Source organism: Alligator sinensis, unplaced genomic scaffold (genome assembly GCF_000455745.1).
Source record: "Alligator sinensis unplaced genomic scaffold, ASM45574v1 scaffold34_1, whole genome shotgun sequence".
Classification (NCBI taxonomy): Eukaryota; Metazoa; Chordata; order Crocodylia; family Alligatoridae; genus Alligator; species Alligator sinensis.
In genome coordinates, this window is record NW_005842151.1 from 600,715 (window position 1) to 617,083 (window position 16,369).

The following is a 16,369-nucleotide window of genomic DNA, read 5'->3' on the forward strand; positions in this document are numbered from 1 at the left end:
CTATGATCTAGTTCTGCAACCTTTATTTGGATAGACTTCAATATGATTTTTGCATGAACAAAGCCTGGAGTATCAGGTGCCTAAAGAACTACATTTTTTTATTCTATCCTGGACCAAAATGGAACACAAATAGTTAGCATCTCTCAAAGAATGTTTCAAAAGTCAGTGCTAAGCACTGAACTTGAACTTTTTGTTTTGCATCTAAGTTTTGAAAGGGAAAGTTAAATGAATGAAGTTCTGTATTTCCATTTCATATAATGTTTGCTAATTATGCCAGATTAGCTTCAGGGTGTAGTCATTGATTTATCACATAGTTGGTGACTAATCAAGATTATCAACTGATCGCTATACGTGATTTATGCAAAATCACTGAGTAGAGTGTCTATTCTAGTGGAAAAATGTCCACGTCACATGGAATACCAGCAGGTACTGTCCTTGTTGGATGTCTTGGCACAACATAAGAGCATAAGATACAGAAATGAAGGGACCTCTTGGGTGATCCGATCCAGTCCCCTGCTACAGCAGGCAACAATATCATGTATATTTGTTTATAAGCTAACTTCTCAAACTCCATCTTAAAAGTTCTGAAATTAATGAGCATTGAAATTCAGCCTTCTTTTCATCCAGTGAAGGAGAACTTATAGGTCAGGACTGAATAGCTGAATATTTAAAAAGGATGCCAGAATGACAGCTCTAGATACTAAAATCTTGTGTTTAGCCTAGAATAAGTATGGTAGAGACTATGGCAAAGTAAGCATCCCAACATTGTGCTGACCTGGAAGGCTCAACTCTAGATGGTTTGTGAAGTTCCACCTCCATCAATCCTTGGCCTTTTTATGTGGCTTTCCCTTTCTAATATTGATTTTATTATTCCCTTCTAAGTCTTTTCAGATACGAATATATGTGAAAAACAAATATAACAACAAATATCTATAGATCTCTCTCTTTCTCTCTCTCTATATATATTTCTATATACATTTATAATAGAGATATATATAGAGAGAAAAATATATCAAGAGAGATAATTGTATGTATATTTTTTATATAAATATAAATATATATATATATAGAGAGAGAGAGAGAGATCTATAGATATTTGTTATTATAAACATCTGTTCTTCATGGTCAAAGAATACTTAGTCTTTGTCAGATTAAAGATTTTTCAATGAGGAATTCATCTGTTTGTATAAAGATTAATATTTTATTCCCAATATTTTTTCTTCACATTTGAACAGCTTACTAAGGATGGAGGAAACACTTTTTTCCCTTCTCAGCAATCAACACACATATTTCTTGTCTAAGCTTCAGCAGAAATCCACAAATACATATGATAGTATTTTAACTAGCTAATATGGTCATTGATACTAAGGGCAGTAGTACCCTCAATGTTTTTAGCAGCAGAGCTCTTTTCTCTTTATTTGCTCTGGAAGGTCCCTGATTGAAAGAACACTGCAGAAGATTCCTTTCATCAACTGTTAGTTACATTTCCTGAGCTGATAAATGTACACTGCAAGGAAAATGTAAAGCACATCAAACTACCAATTGCATTTGATTAGTTAGTCTAAATAATGTAATAACCTTTCAGCTCCCAAAGGAAAACTTTTAGAAGAGTTCCACTGTTAATATTTTCCTCCAAAAACAAATATTGATTTCCTATTCTATATCATAATCTTACAAGAGACAAATTAATATTTCCTGGGCTTCTGTAATTTTACTCTCTTTTTCCAAGAGTTTTGATTTGTTATATTTTGGTTTGTTTGCATGGAAGTAGACACTTGGAATTAGAAGGTGATGTATATAGTACTGTTGGTTATGCTTTTAGAGTAAATAGAAGACTGGACTTCAGGAATCTTAACCCTTGCTCACACTCCACTGTCTATCACCATAGGAAACAATTACTTGCTGCTAATGGAGTTGTGCTGGCGGTGAATATGGAATACGTTTGTTTAAATAGCTTTTGTCTCACTGTCATCTATTCCCGCAAAGACTACAACCACATGTGATAATGTTCACGTCAGAAGAAACAGTGTAAACATTGCTTATTAAAGGTAAGTTGTCAAACCATTGTTTCTTAGGAAATTATAAATCTTCAAAGAAATATGATTTTAGATAACTGGATAAATTCAGTCCTGGTGCAAATGTAGACAGCTCCATTGCCTTGTATGAAATTACATTCTCTTACAACATGCAAGATTCTGGCTCAGGATTGATGCATCTGAACAGCAATACTCTCTGACTCAATCTGCAAACCCAGGGACAAAACTGTATTTGCTTAGAGGAACTGACTGAAAGAATAGCTTATTAAGGGTAACCACTTGGGAATCCCTTTCCTCTCAGCTACCATGGTGGGAGGGAGTTTTGTGCTCATGAATTTGTCCTCCCAATTTGTTTTAAACAGCATATGTTCAAGATATTGAATCCAGCTTTAAATTATGTGTTTACCCTACCAGCATCTCATTCCCTCACTCTTATTAACTTCACAACATTATCAAATTGTCACCAACACAACTAAAATGGCCATTTTAGAGAATACAGTGAGGAAAGGTTGTTGGTGGAACTGGAAACTTAACACTTCTGCAAAAGAATGCAGCATAAATACCTCTCATTTTGGTCCCCATCTACTTAAGGAGCAAATATATGATTTCTTTCCATCTATTTAAAGCATCATAAAACAGAAGAAAATGGATCACTCCTTGAAGCTCTCAGTGACAACAGCATCATCCTAGACAAGGGCAGGGGATTATGATTCAATAGCTCCCCCCAAAATTAAATGGTAACTCTAGCCAAACTGATGCTGCAACATATTTCATAGCTTTTCCAAAGGGTTAATCCTCTTAACATGACATCTTCCCAAAATCTTCTATTAAATGGATTTTCGACTCAGATAGCACTTTGACCTTACATGAACTTTCTAAAATAATTGAATAAGTCACGGTAAAGCCTGTATTTGTCCTACAGACACTTTCTGCAGAGTTGATGGCTACTGACTCATGGAAGCGCTGTTGTCTTCCTGATCTATGAAGCAGCTGAGATTGCTCCCTATTAAGGAGTAGGGAATACTTTAGACTTGGTGCAGGTGGTGAATTCTTCTATGACTGACTGGATAATAGTTTAGTCGGAGAAAATGGGGGCCTCTGGAAAATTCTGTATTTTTTGTTGGGACCATGCAGCCTTTTGGCTTTCGAATCTCCTATAATATTTTCTTTTTTAGCTTTGCACAAAATGTTTTTTCTTGGCTAGGACAGCCTGCTATACATCTAGGGTCTTGGCCCCTGAGAACTTTCATACCCCAGGATACCATGGATGTAACCTTCCTATAATATTTACTGAGCCCACAATCACTTCACAACAGCAAAAGAAAGGTTTCTATATGATTAGTTGTGACACCAATATACTGGGAGGCTTTTTCTGTGTTCTCACTTTATCTTCATTTAGTACAAGAAGATTTATAGAAATATTTCCTAAACATGAAAAGGTAGCGTGTTATTTCAAGAACATAAGTTCTTGCAAGATATCCTGGATTCTGATGGAAGATACACTGAAATATTAGCCAAACATTAAAATCAAAGTCAGTAGATTCCAGCTGGGAACTTAGGGGCATAGGCCATGTGTAGACAAAATGAGGGGCGTGATTGCATGACACTTTAAAGCGGGCTAAATGCTTTTGCACCACTTTAACTGTGTTGGTGTTTGCATGCCTCAATGGCGTATTGTGGATTAATTCCAGCCTCTGTAGCAAATTCGGTGGTGTAATGCACCTTAAATGACTTGGGGTGCAGCAAACTAAAACTCTTCCAAGTAGTTTTAGTTTGCTGCCCCTACAGCTGCGGAGCGGCTCCATGGAGCTCTGCAGCTCTGCAGGAAGTCTGTGCAGGCAGCCTGGCAGCAGCCCAGGAAGGCGGGCTCTGAGCAAGAAAAGCAGCTAGCCTGATTTCCCCCCACCCCCGCCTGGAGCCTGCCTGAGCTGTGCGGGGACCTGGTGCTTCCCAGGACTGCCCGAGCCGGGTGCCTGTGAGCAGGTGCTACCTGCTGCTGCAGGGAAAGCACCAATCCCCCCTGCAGCCCAGGGACTGCTCCACCTGCTGGCAGCTCCCCCTCCCCTCCCTGCCGCCAGAGAGGCAGGGAAGTCGGGTGTGTGGACAACATGAGGGTTTAATTGGCCCTAAATTGAAGCAGTGTTTTTAAAAGCCCACCGCTTCAATTTAGGGCCCCTGTTTCATCTACACATGGCCATATTCTAACATCACGGTTCTTCAAGTGTAATACCTTTAATAGTTCCATTACTTTCAAATGAATTAAATTGCTAGTCAGTCCAAAGGTGGCAGAATCTTACTCTTGAGAAGTAAGACCTAACATTGGTCTTAAAACAGTACATTTCTTGATACTGCTTCACTATCAAGTTTGAAGAGTATTTGCTATGCATCCTGCATAGGTTAATTAAGCAGGTAAGAGTGAATGTCATTTAAAGAATATCATGAATCCCTTCTTTATATTACTCCAGCACAAAAACAGTGATCCTAAAAAATTAATACATACCATATTCATTCAAATACAAGACAAGATTTTTTTTTCCCCCCAGTCAAAATGGGAAAAAGCCCTTATTTTACATTCACATATAAGGAAATCATATTAAATACATTGCATATCTTTGAACTATTACTAAAAGCAACAAATGCTCAATAATGGGTGCATCTACATGTTCATTAATGTGCTGTAATATGGTGCAGTAAATTTACTACCTGTAATAACAGGTACTAACTTAATGCACTGTATTCGGTGCTACTGTGCATTAGCGCAGATGAACACCTTTTGTGTGACATTTAAAGCACACTGGACTAAAGCTACTGTGCATTAGTGCATTAGCACAGTTGTTGCCAGCTGCGCTAATATGCAGTAGAATTAGTCCAATGTGCATTAATTGTCTCATGTTGACATGCCCAATAGAAACCAACCAGGAAACTGATTAAATGCAGCCAATAGTGAGCATAACTGTCAAGTACATGGTCCATATGGAACAAACATGCTGATGGGAACCCACTTTTTAATGCATATGGCCCTTAAAAAAATGGACAATTGCCTCCCCAGGAGGGTACAAGCCCTGGAGGTACTGCAATACTAGGCCAGCCTGGAGGTACTGCAGTACTGGCTGGTACTCAGGAAAGCTGCAACAAGCTCTGAAACCCTCCCCTGGTGCCAAAAATACAAATGGAAACCTTTTTTTTGTGGTCATTAAAAGAATGGGTGGGTGTTCCCTCTGCAGGGAACTGGCACCAGGCCTGGAGGTACTGCAATAATAGGCCAACACTGGGAGAGCCAGAGCTGGCCCTGACACCCTCCCTTTGATACTAAAAATGCTTCATTTAGCTAAAAGGCTGAGATGCTGATGGGAGCTTGCCAAAAAGATATGTTAGTGCAGCCTATCTGAATAAGACATATGGTAGTGTCCATTAAGTGCAATCTCCCTCAGCACCCACTCTTTTTTCAAGTCATGGTAAGTTGCTTCATTGCATACATTTCAACTTCTTCAGTCCCACAGCTGAGCTGCACCTTTTTTTCCCATTTCCAATAAGTCCTATTTCTTCACTAGCCTTAAATGTCTGGCAAACATCACCAAATGAAGCCCTAAACAGTTTACCCAGAACCCCTCTGTCATCCCATCTCTCAGCCTGTTGCGTATGATTAGTATGCCCACACCCTCTGTAAGGTGAAGCTGGACCACATTGTCCTGCGTCTCGTCTACATATATATTTTGGAGTATCCCAGGACTCATGACAAGACCACTTGGTTCCAGTCATAAGTGGGGGGATAATTAGTACACGGATCCTTTGTGTGGTGTATCTGGAGTACACACAGATAGTTGGCAGTGCTGAGCTGTGGGGTCACCATGAACTGAAATCCTGCTGACTCTGCTGGGGCCCAGCCCAATGTTCTGTATGGTAAAACATGAGCTTTTTGGTATAGTTTGTGCTACATATAAGGAGGTGCTAAAGTGGTAATTAAAGGTGTGTTTATAAAGTACCTGTGCTAAAACTTGCAGCTGTTTCAAAAAAGGTAAAAGGCATCAATTCTGTGTGATCTAAGTCTTTATACTATACACAAATTGCTCCAGATGTGTCTAGTTCCAAGTCAGTGTTTTCAGATTTGTTCCTCACTTCCATGTGCTCAGGGAGAGCAGGGTCTGACAGTAAAGAGAAAGGAAGGGACTGCAGGGGGAAGAAGTTTGGAGAGAACAGAGGGAAAAGCAGCTACCTGACACCCCCTTCCCCCCTCAATTTGTTTTTCCTGCTATAGTAGTGGGAGGGGAAATGAGTTCAAGGCAAACCTCCAATAATTATATTTTATACTTGGAAAATGATATCAAATTAATAAATGTTCCCTATATAGCATCGAATTATTGGGGGGTTGTCTCATAATCAGGGTCACCTTATATTCAAATAAATAATGGTACATGGCTTGAGAATAATTCTGGGATCTTGGAATGAAGTCCAGAATGTTTTAAAAGGGTATGCATGCTATACGACTTGGTTCCTCCTACTAGTAGGGGTTTTCTGCTCCCTGCATACTAGACACAGTTTTGGCATGGCATTTTGGTACAGTAAAGAAGATGACAATGAGAAACTGAACAGATGTTCAGCGCAGACAGACACTTTAAAAGAAATTATGCATTTGTTGTCTTGTGAATTATTCTTTTTAAGAAGCAATCATTTAATACAAGGGAAGACTAAAAGGAAAAATAGAAATAATGAGAAAAATGCAACAAGTTATTCTACCAATGTAGCTGAATCCACCTATGGACCAGAAAAGAACTGTCATCAAATACCATTTTTTCCCTGTCCTCTGAGTTAAGAGATTTTAAAGCTTTCTGGCTGCAAATCTCCTGGTACAGGATAAAAGAAAAAATCCTCCTTTCTCATACATAAGACAGGTAAATATGCAAGAAACAGTTTGGAACAAGTTAAATGGTGGCAGTACAAGGTTACTAACATAGTGTCTTGAAACATACACCCGTTTGTGCATGACATGATCTATATAGAGAGAAACATGACACAAGCTACCATTTATCCACACCCCCTCAATATTTGAGGCAATCACAAGAAGTTCTTATTCTCAATGATCTTTTAAAAAACTTAACTAGTATGGAATAGATCTCAAAGATTCAGATTCTAAGTTTAGAAAAGTAGGAGTTATAAGAGGAATATTTTCTCATGCTTATGCATATCGATCAACTGTGATTATTGATATGGAACAGGTTTAGCTCATCTGGAAACCTAGTCAGCTCTTTCTTCACAAGTGCTTCTCCCTACCACACTGTACTTAAGCTTGCTCAGCTATATCCACAGACTAAAACTACTTCCTACAGCATTCATATGCTGTGGACTGTTCTCTTTCTGCACTGGCTAAAAAGAATAGATATCTCAGCCTGATGAAAGGGAACTGGGTTCTATGAAAGATTACAAGCCCAGATAGAAATGCAAGTTTTGCTTTAGTTCTCTTTTTCACATCTTCTCCCAGATGCAAAAGGAGGTACCATTGCCTTTCACTGTGGTACTGAGATTTCTATTGCTGTTATTAATATAGGACCAGAGCCAGACAAATGCTGAGCACCATCAAGTCTCACTGAAGTCACTGGAAGTGGAAAGGTGCTAAGTATCTTGTTCCATAAAATCTATCAGGGGTGGAGTGATTTCCTGTATGTACTGATGTGCTTCATTATCCTATGATTCTCCTGGGATATTCTGTGGTTTAGTAGCTCATTGTCCAAGGGAATGATCTCTGCCAGAAGATATAAAACTGTCTGAAGTATAAGGTCCTATGATTTAAAAGGTACAAATATTAAGATGAAATATGTCTCTTTTGAAAATAAAGTCTATTGAAAAAAATCTACTTGCTGAATAGACCGTGTTTGTAGTGCATGTACTTCTAGGGTCTGAAGAAGCTGATCATCACTTGTACTGGACACTTGTAATATGTGGTTATTATAGTGATTTCAGAGGCTGGGACGAAAAGAGGCTGTCTTACACTCTCCAGGCTGAGGCTGCAAGCAGTGGTTATCTGTGATAACTGTCCTTGTTACAGCTGTCTGGACAATTACAGACTCTTCATATAGATTGAGTTATAGAACCCGAAAAGATGAGTTCTAAGTGAGTGTTAGTTAAACAGGTTTTCAGAGTATTGTTTTTATCACAAAACACACAACAAATTTAGGTGAGGTCAGGTCACTCTTATTTGCTTGAATTAATACCTTATCCCTTTGGTAGCCTCAGTGGTTTCAGTGGGATTACTCACAGAGTAGGGGACTCTTAAGGTGGGGGTGGCTAAAAATGTATCTTATCGGCAGTTTAGGGTTTTAAATTAGTTAAGAGAAAGCTTGTGGTTTATTATAAAATCTTAAATAACATGTTGGCAAAGAAATCAAATGAGATTTGATATTCATTAAAGTTCCCCACCTTTTTCTTCATTTGGGTTGAATATTTAGTGCTCCTACAAACACTGTCATGAATGAAGTCAGAACAAACATCTGAGGTCCAGGCCATCCATGCCCACACTTCATGTGCAGCATAGGGATGTTCTCTTAGCTTCCTCTTAATCAGCCTTTACAGATCATTCCATATGTGTCTGAGCACCTTTGTGTTTTCAACAGTGTTGATTGGACGAGGACCCTGTTTGTTTTGTACTTGTGCCTTTTTTAACCAAATCCACCTTCAGTGCTCCTAATTCCCAGGAGATGATTCAGTGACACTGCAGCAACAGTTATTTGGGTGATGGGAACATCTTCAGTTGGCTATAGAAGAGCCTGCAGAGAGGCACTGGCTGTCGCAACAAATGACGTTGAAGCAAGAGCATATCTTTAACTCATAACAGGAAATGCAGTGATCAGCTGTTTAATAAGAAATGTGGAAGTGGATTACAATACATCTTCTCCTCTTTTTGCGATGGAGTAAGTTTGTTTGCACAAATCTAAAGGAATTTTCTATATAGAATTCTTTTAATTGATCTTTTAACATTCCAAATCTTTTGCTCCCAGCCCACATTTTCTATGCCAAACAAGTGGCACAACAGGGCCATAAAGCTGACCTAAAAATCATCTTGGGATTTCCACAGTAAAATGGAATTTCTGGCTGTCAGAGCCATTTGTGTGTCAGGGTATGTTGGGGTGGTTTGGCTGTTCAGCGCTCCAACAGCAGGGGTGCTTCTAAGGAGGTGCGGCAGCCAATATAAAAAACAGCAGTCTGTTGGTGTTCTAAGATCAGGGGACCAAAAAGCAGGCCTTAAACCTCCTTGGGTCCTGTACAATGAGGCTCCAGCCTTTAGTATTGTTCACTTATACAAAATAATATTTCAGCAGTACACAGGAAAGCTAGTGTCTTAGATATGGGCTGTATATCGTATATACATACAATTATAAAATGTAATTTTCCCCATTATTATATATGTACTTTGGAGTAACAGGATGGATTACATAAATGCACAGAGTGGTATAATTTGCATGTGTGAAATTCTGCTTACAGTGCTGTGAGCGGATTATTTGGAAGAGTAAATGATTTATCATCAGATGGAAAGGGAGTGATGGAGAGAAAAGCATCCTAGGTGTTATGATAATAAAAAGAAATAAAAAGAATAAATATGAAAGGTTGACTAAAGCTCTAAGTCTTTTTGATATCTCTCACAGTAAGCTAAAATAGCAAAATCAGCTGAAAGTTTATTCCTATGACATTAAAGTCTAAATAACATTAAAATAAAGAAAGTACAGTGACAAAATATAAATCATATTGTTCTACTTAAAACAGTGCATGCTTAGATCAGTGCAGCAAATGATATTTTTCACGACTGAATGATAACATAAGTTTGTTACCTACCTTAAGTTCTCTAAAAAAGATGCTACTCCTTGCCCACTCAACAATGGAGAAGAGGGTTTGGTCAGCCATTTTACACATAAGCCCAAATGTGTTGAGCTTTTCATGTTTGCTTCTGTTGGCTTGCTCTTGCTGCAAGTATGCCATGATCTTAGCCTGGACTTGTGGCTCATCTGGCTCACATTTCAAGAGTTCCAATATCAGATGTGGAATACTTGCTGGTGAGCTTGTCTGATAACTATCCATGTATGAGTAGCCCATTATTGACTCTGGGGAGCTAGTGTACGGGTCAGGGTACTCAGACTTGATAGCACGGCTTTGAAAGTGGCCATAGGTCTGGTAACCTTGCAGGCTGCCATGAGGTGGCATTGTCATACTAATTGGAGAGGTTACAAAGGGACTTCGGTCATAGTCTGTAGGAGGCAAGGCAGCATGGTTCAGAGGTAGGCCTTTGGAGGCAGAATGGATATTCTGAATTGCAGAGGATATTGTCAGGTCAGTGGGCATTGCTTGGATCACCTGAGTCATGGCTTCCAGTTTAAGTCCATTTGCACGGATAAGAGCTTTCTTTTGCTGCTTTAGTGCCCTGTCTCTCTTGTACATTGGTCCAAATTTATTTCGACCACCACGCATTCGGTCAGCTCTCACAGCTGTTGGGGGGAAGAGAAGGCAGTGAGATAATAATTAAAACTTTAAGAAATGCCATTCTTCAGAGGAATACAATTTTTTAAAATAGTGGCAATTTAAACAGTGCTCCTTTATTATACTTTGATCAAACAGCATTATTGTTCCAGGAGGAAAAAAAAAGTTTACTGAATTTTAAGTTTCTTGATTACATTTAGCCATCAGATGCATATTAATATATCTGGACTTTTGTTTACATCACCTGAGGTATAAAGATTAGGGACAAATACTGCTGGGCTATAGGAACTTCACACCTATCAGAAGATAACTTGCGATTTCTGTTGTGATCTCCTCATATATATTTTACTTCAAGCCACAATATCCTTAGGAAGCAATGGCTTATGGCCAGAACTTGTCTGAGAAGTATCTGGAATGCCACATTATCCCATGATAATCATTCAGGTACTGCTTGCCAACACTACACAAAAAACTGCCTGAAACAGGCTACAAAATGCTCAAAAGACATAAAAGTGAATATGATTTTTCTTGCAAAACAGGAAATACTATTTCCTTTTTGTTATTTTAGTCACATTTGTGCAAACATTTAAGGAACATTTCCAGTTTTCCCTGTTTCTAGAGATGTTTTCAAATGCTATAATGCACTTAGGGGAGGGCTGCCAGCAAGTTGTATACTGTGCAGAAGATTGAACTGACTCAGGAACTATTGACACTGTTCTGGCTTGTAATATTTCTGGAATTAAAAATAATTAAAACAAATCCATTTCAACAGCTGCCTTGGGAGTCATATTGGTGGTCTCTGTCACAGTAGTATCTGTCACTGTGGCATATATCTAATGGACTAGTGAGTAGTTCTCACCAAGCCCACCTTGCCCACTGGCAATTAGGTAGAAAGAGGAACCTTTGACAGCTTGGTGACATGTTGAGACTGCTGAGATTGCTGGAGGTTAAGTTCTTGAGCTTTTTATCTTAGGGATTAGTGTAACATTAAAAATTTATTATGAATCCTAGGTACACATAATACTGTACATTATCATAAAGACTTTAACAATTAATGATTTTTGGTCTACACAGTAATTTATGGACTAGACTTTAAGACCATATATCACTATCAGGGAAATACACATATAAATGTCACAGGCATTTACAATTATGAAAGCCACATTCTTCCAGTTTTTCAGATAGAGGAAGGGAAGCTGCACAGATGGCAAAGAAAGGGGATATAAAGGTAAGTCTTTTAGAGGAACCTGAAAAATAGTTGTATTTTACTAACTGCTGCAGATAAATATTTTTGCTGCTAGCATTATACCACATGGGTAAATTGCAGGAAATGAAAAAGTCATAATAATTTTCTTGGTGTAAGTAACTAACTTTGCACACACATGCACATACTTTTATTCTCAATATAGTTGTAATGTGCTATACAACTAACTCCGTAGGCCAAATGTTACTTGCAGATACTTCTGTGCAATCAAAATGAGTTTAATGTAATAATTTAAAAGCAGGAATTAGCTATATATGATTATCAGTAATTAAAAAGAGTTAAAAGCAGCAGCAAGTAGATATATAGTTTACTTAGCTCTAAATGTCAGTACTGACAAATGTATTTCTTGATGGCCTGTTATTTTACTATCTGCATTTAAAAGGGATATACCGAAACCCAAGATGTTCAATTCTGTGTTAAAACATTCATATTAGCTGCATGTTGTGGCCATGCATACTGAGCATTATACTCACTATATTGCACAAATTTGCTTCTTATTTTGAATGTATGTCTTCATTTATATCCACAGAATGCCATTATTATGGGGATGGTCAAGCCTGATCCTGAAGTTTAATTACCTCAGACAAAACCCCCATCCATTATAAATTAAAGTGTTGCATGAGAAAGGAATGCGTGTTTTTAATCCTGTGGTTCTTTGCCAGGAGAAATGCTACCGTCTATGAAATGTATATATTTGATTTTAAAAGTGAAGAATATATTGTGGTGAACCAGCAGGATTTCAGTCTCTTGAGTGTAATTTTTCATAGTATTTACATTCTTATTTTCTGTGTGTAAGTGATCATAGTGAAACAAATCTTTCATTTTCCTTCAACTTTTCAAAAACTATATATGATTAGGAAAATGTGCCCATTTATATTAGCTTTAGGACATGCTTTTAGAGATTGTTTTAACAATAGTTTAGCCCAATCCTGTACTGTTTCACTGGACAGAACTCCCATTGAAGCAAATGGTAATTCTGCATGAGGAAAAACTCCTATTTCTCTCCATTTCATGTTTTCTTTAAAATGGATATAGCATAAATACACTTTATAAAATAAAATTATTCCTCACAACAAAGGTCAGAATTTAGTAACAACTACTAATGTTCCCTGTATTGAAAAAGGTGTATTTTATTTTTAGCCCAATTTATTTGCTTTTATAGGAACAAATAAAGTGTCCAGCTTATAATGTCTCTTCATCTGTGAATTTTTAAATACACTGAATATTACAAATCTGGTTAATTCAACAGCTTTCAATTTGTGTATGTTTTAACTACTTTTTAACTTAGACGACTTTTTAACAATTATAAACAGGAAAAAAACCACCTTGATTTAAAACATACAATACCGGCATGTCATATTTTAATACCAAATATTTAAAAATTATTATGGTAAATGATGTGTATAATAATGTGTATAGAGCAAAAATACATGCAATATTTTAATAGTTAACATACTGTATAGGTAATAGTACAAACAATACTACAATTCTTACCTTCTAACTTCATTCCAACACTTAAACATTTTTGAAATCGACAGTAAGGGCAACGCTTTCTCTGTGTTTTGTCAATCTGGCAATTCTGATTTTCTATACATGTGTACCTTTTGTTATTTTGGACTGTTCTCTTAAAGAATCCCTGTACGACAGATAAAGAAAAGTTAGCCCATTTCATTTTAACAGTAGGCTTCAGCGTTTCATTTTATGGAAAACATTGTCAAATATTTTTCAAACACCACTCAAGTGCTTATGAGGTTACATGGTTTATTTTAGATTTCAGCGAGATATACCCTGGAGAAAACTGCCAAGCCATCGAGGAGGTTTTCTGGTATGAGTGCTGCGTTTTTGCAGACTTACGTCAAAGCTTGGAGAGACCTGCCTGTAAACCTCTGTATTCTGAACAATGGGGACCAGAACTACTGATGCTGACCTGTCTTTTGTGTATTTTTCAGCATTTCGAAAATGACTGAAATTTGCATATCAAGTGACCCTATATAGAGTAAATGAGAATGTTGGTGCAAATATAATAGGAATACAGACTATATCTGTTCATTGTACATAGCTATGACGTATACTAGAGTCATACCAGATACTTGATATTCATATCTAATTACAGATTTTTACAAAAGTATGATTGTCCAGGTTCATTTTACTTTCTATCCAGTGAAGTGTTTTTACAGTGCATTGATTTACATGATCATATAGAACCTTACGAGGTTTGTTCATGACAACCTATTCTATAGAATTTCATTATTTTACTTAAAAGGCTCCTTGTTTAACAGTTAACATCATTACATCTGAATTTAGTTTCCAATAGGCTAGGTTGAAGGTGAGTATATACTTTTATATTAACGCATTATTTTATAAGATAACTTTTCTTGACTATCATTGCTTGTTTCCAAGTAAATATTGAAATAGAATATTTTGTAGAAAAAATAAGCATTAAATCATGACAACAGAACTTTATATTGTTATACTGAAAGATTAACATCTTAGAACAACTACATTAGATTTTGTAAAGTTGAAATTTATTGAAGATACTACTTTTTCACTTTATCCTACAGAACAATAATACTCTGAATGTATATAAATCAACTAAAATCAATATTTAGGACAGTTAGGAATGAAAGTCTTTCTACAACTACATCACTTCACAACAACAAAATATTTAAAAGCGGCAGAGGCAGTCACACTGGAAAACAACCAGACTGGTGTTTTTTACATTTCTGCAAATGAAGTCTCTTTCTCTCTCTCTCTCCAAGAGGCTTCTGTATTCTGAAGAGGATTTGTTTTAATTTTGTGCATCAATCAAATCAAGAGAATCAGAAAGAAGCCAAACTACATATCTTTTTTTTTAAACCAACATTTTTCCTTTACTTATATGAAACTATTTTGCTTCATCATCTATTAAATAATTTATACTAAACCTTGCAGCTTTCACAGGTGAGGAGTCCATAGTGGTACCCAGACACTTTATCACCACAAACTGGACACAGCTCTTCAAGGTCTTCATCATAAGAATAATTCACCATTTTAAACTGAGACACTGGAAAACGCAAAAAGAACACATTCAGTGATCATTTACATAAATAGTTCAAATCCTTTCCCTCTCCAACTATCATATCCACTGGGATCTAGGGAAACAATTCATGAGAGAGAACCACCCTCTGCAAATTAAATACAAACTTTTTTTAAAGAAGAAAAGTTCACATTGGAATATGCAATTCTTCATGATCAGCAAAGCAATAGAGCTTCTTAACAAGTGAACAAAAACATAAATGTCATAGTTTTATACTCTTAAGAAACAAAGGTAGAGTTTGACAGAACTGCAGTGCTCTTGGACCAACCTATAGCCTATGGAAACAAAAACTAAGTCAAGTCACTTCATTTCACCACTTATCATGAAACATGCTTTTAGAAGTCAGAATGAAAACTGTCAAGATTAAATGTCACTGATGTATTTCAATTAACTTTAACTCCACTGGTTTCCTTTGAAGTTCGGTTAGAATACCAATCTGTAAATATTTGTCTAACTTAAACTTGAAATCAACATAGCCAGCACTTTTGTGGTGTGTTTAATGTAAATCACTTACAGGATGAATTTAGGATACTATCCTGATGCCCAAAACCATTCATGCTGGATTCTGATCATCACCCCACCTGTAACAATATCCTGTCTTTCCATAAGGCCCCAATTGATCAGACTGAATACAAAGTGTATTTTGAATGGATTGGTTCCTTTTCCATTGACTTTCTCCTCCGAAATTGTTCTAAGTCCACCAAACCAGAGAGAAGCAAAACAGAAGAGACATGCAGGGGACTCTGGGTGTATTTTGGGTGGTAAAGTATGGGACCTTAATTCACTTCAGATCCTTCCCATTCTGATGAAGTTTAGGCAAAGTTAAACCCCAGTGATTCAGGTTTGTGATCCTAGGAGACACAAGCAACCGCAGTGTTTGCCGAGATCTGAAAGATGCCCAGAATGTAAACAGGAAGGTCTGGTACTTCTCAAACTCGGAGCTCCCCAAACATCCCTGTGCAGCCTTAAGGAAAACTGGCAAAAAAAGAAAAAACTGCTCGGAAAACCTGCGCGCAGGAATCCAATGAAACCCCTGCCCGTGGGAGGAAAGGCGGAGGAGGGGTGGGGAGGAGGAGGGGTGCGCAAGGACCTGAATGAACACACGAAACCGGGAGAGGGAAAGGGATCCTTGAGCTGGACCCCACCTTCCCCCTCCCAGTAGCAAAGAGCTCAGTCAGCACTAGCTGGTGACTCCCCAAAAGAAGCCCCCGCTGCTCAGCACTGAGCCTATTCCCTTCCCTTTTCCTGCCGCTGAGCCTGGCCAGAAGCGCCGCAGCGGTTGAGCGCTGGCGGCAGAGTCGGTGATGGACCCCGGGGCGGCAAAGTTAGGGTGGGTTTTTTTTTCCCTCTCCTTCCACTAGCATCCAGCAGCTGTCACGATATCGAATCGCCCGAGCGATTCAAAACCACAGGCGAGTCCAGCAGCAGCGGAGGGAGGGAGCGGGGAAGGCGGCTGGGACGGGAGGGGAGAGCCGCGCGGTCCCGAGGCAGCGAGCGGGGAAGAGCCCGGAGCCTGCCCCGGGGCGCGGCCCT

General features: G+C 38.1%; 1 protein-coding gene across 2 annotated transcripts in view; it reads right to left on the reverse strand.

The window, feature by feature from the left end:
- Positions 1-14,801, reverse strand: part of NR5A2 (nuclear receptor subfamily 5 group A member 2) — a 114,826-nt gene extending 100,025 nt beyond the window's left edge. For both annotated transcript variants that reach the window (XM_025206337.1, XM_025206338.1), the window contains exons 1-3: positions 14,685-14,801; positions 13,255-13,396; positions 9,858-10,504 (exon numbers count right to left, since the gene is read on the reverse strand). In XM_025206337.1, coding sequence (XP_025062122.1) covers positions 9,858-10,504; positions 13,255-13,396; positions 14,685-14,789 — 894 coding nt within the window. In that variant the 5' untranslated portion in view covers positions 14,790-14,801. The remainder of the gene's footprint in view (positions 1-9,857; positions 10,505-13,254; positions 13,397-14,684) is intronic.
- Positions 14,802-16,369: the final 1,568 nt, after the last annotated feature.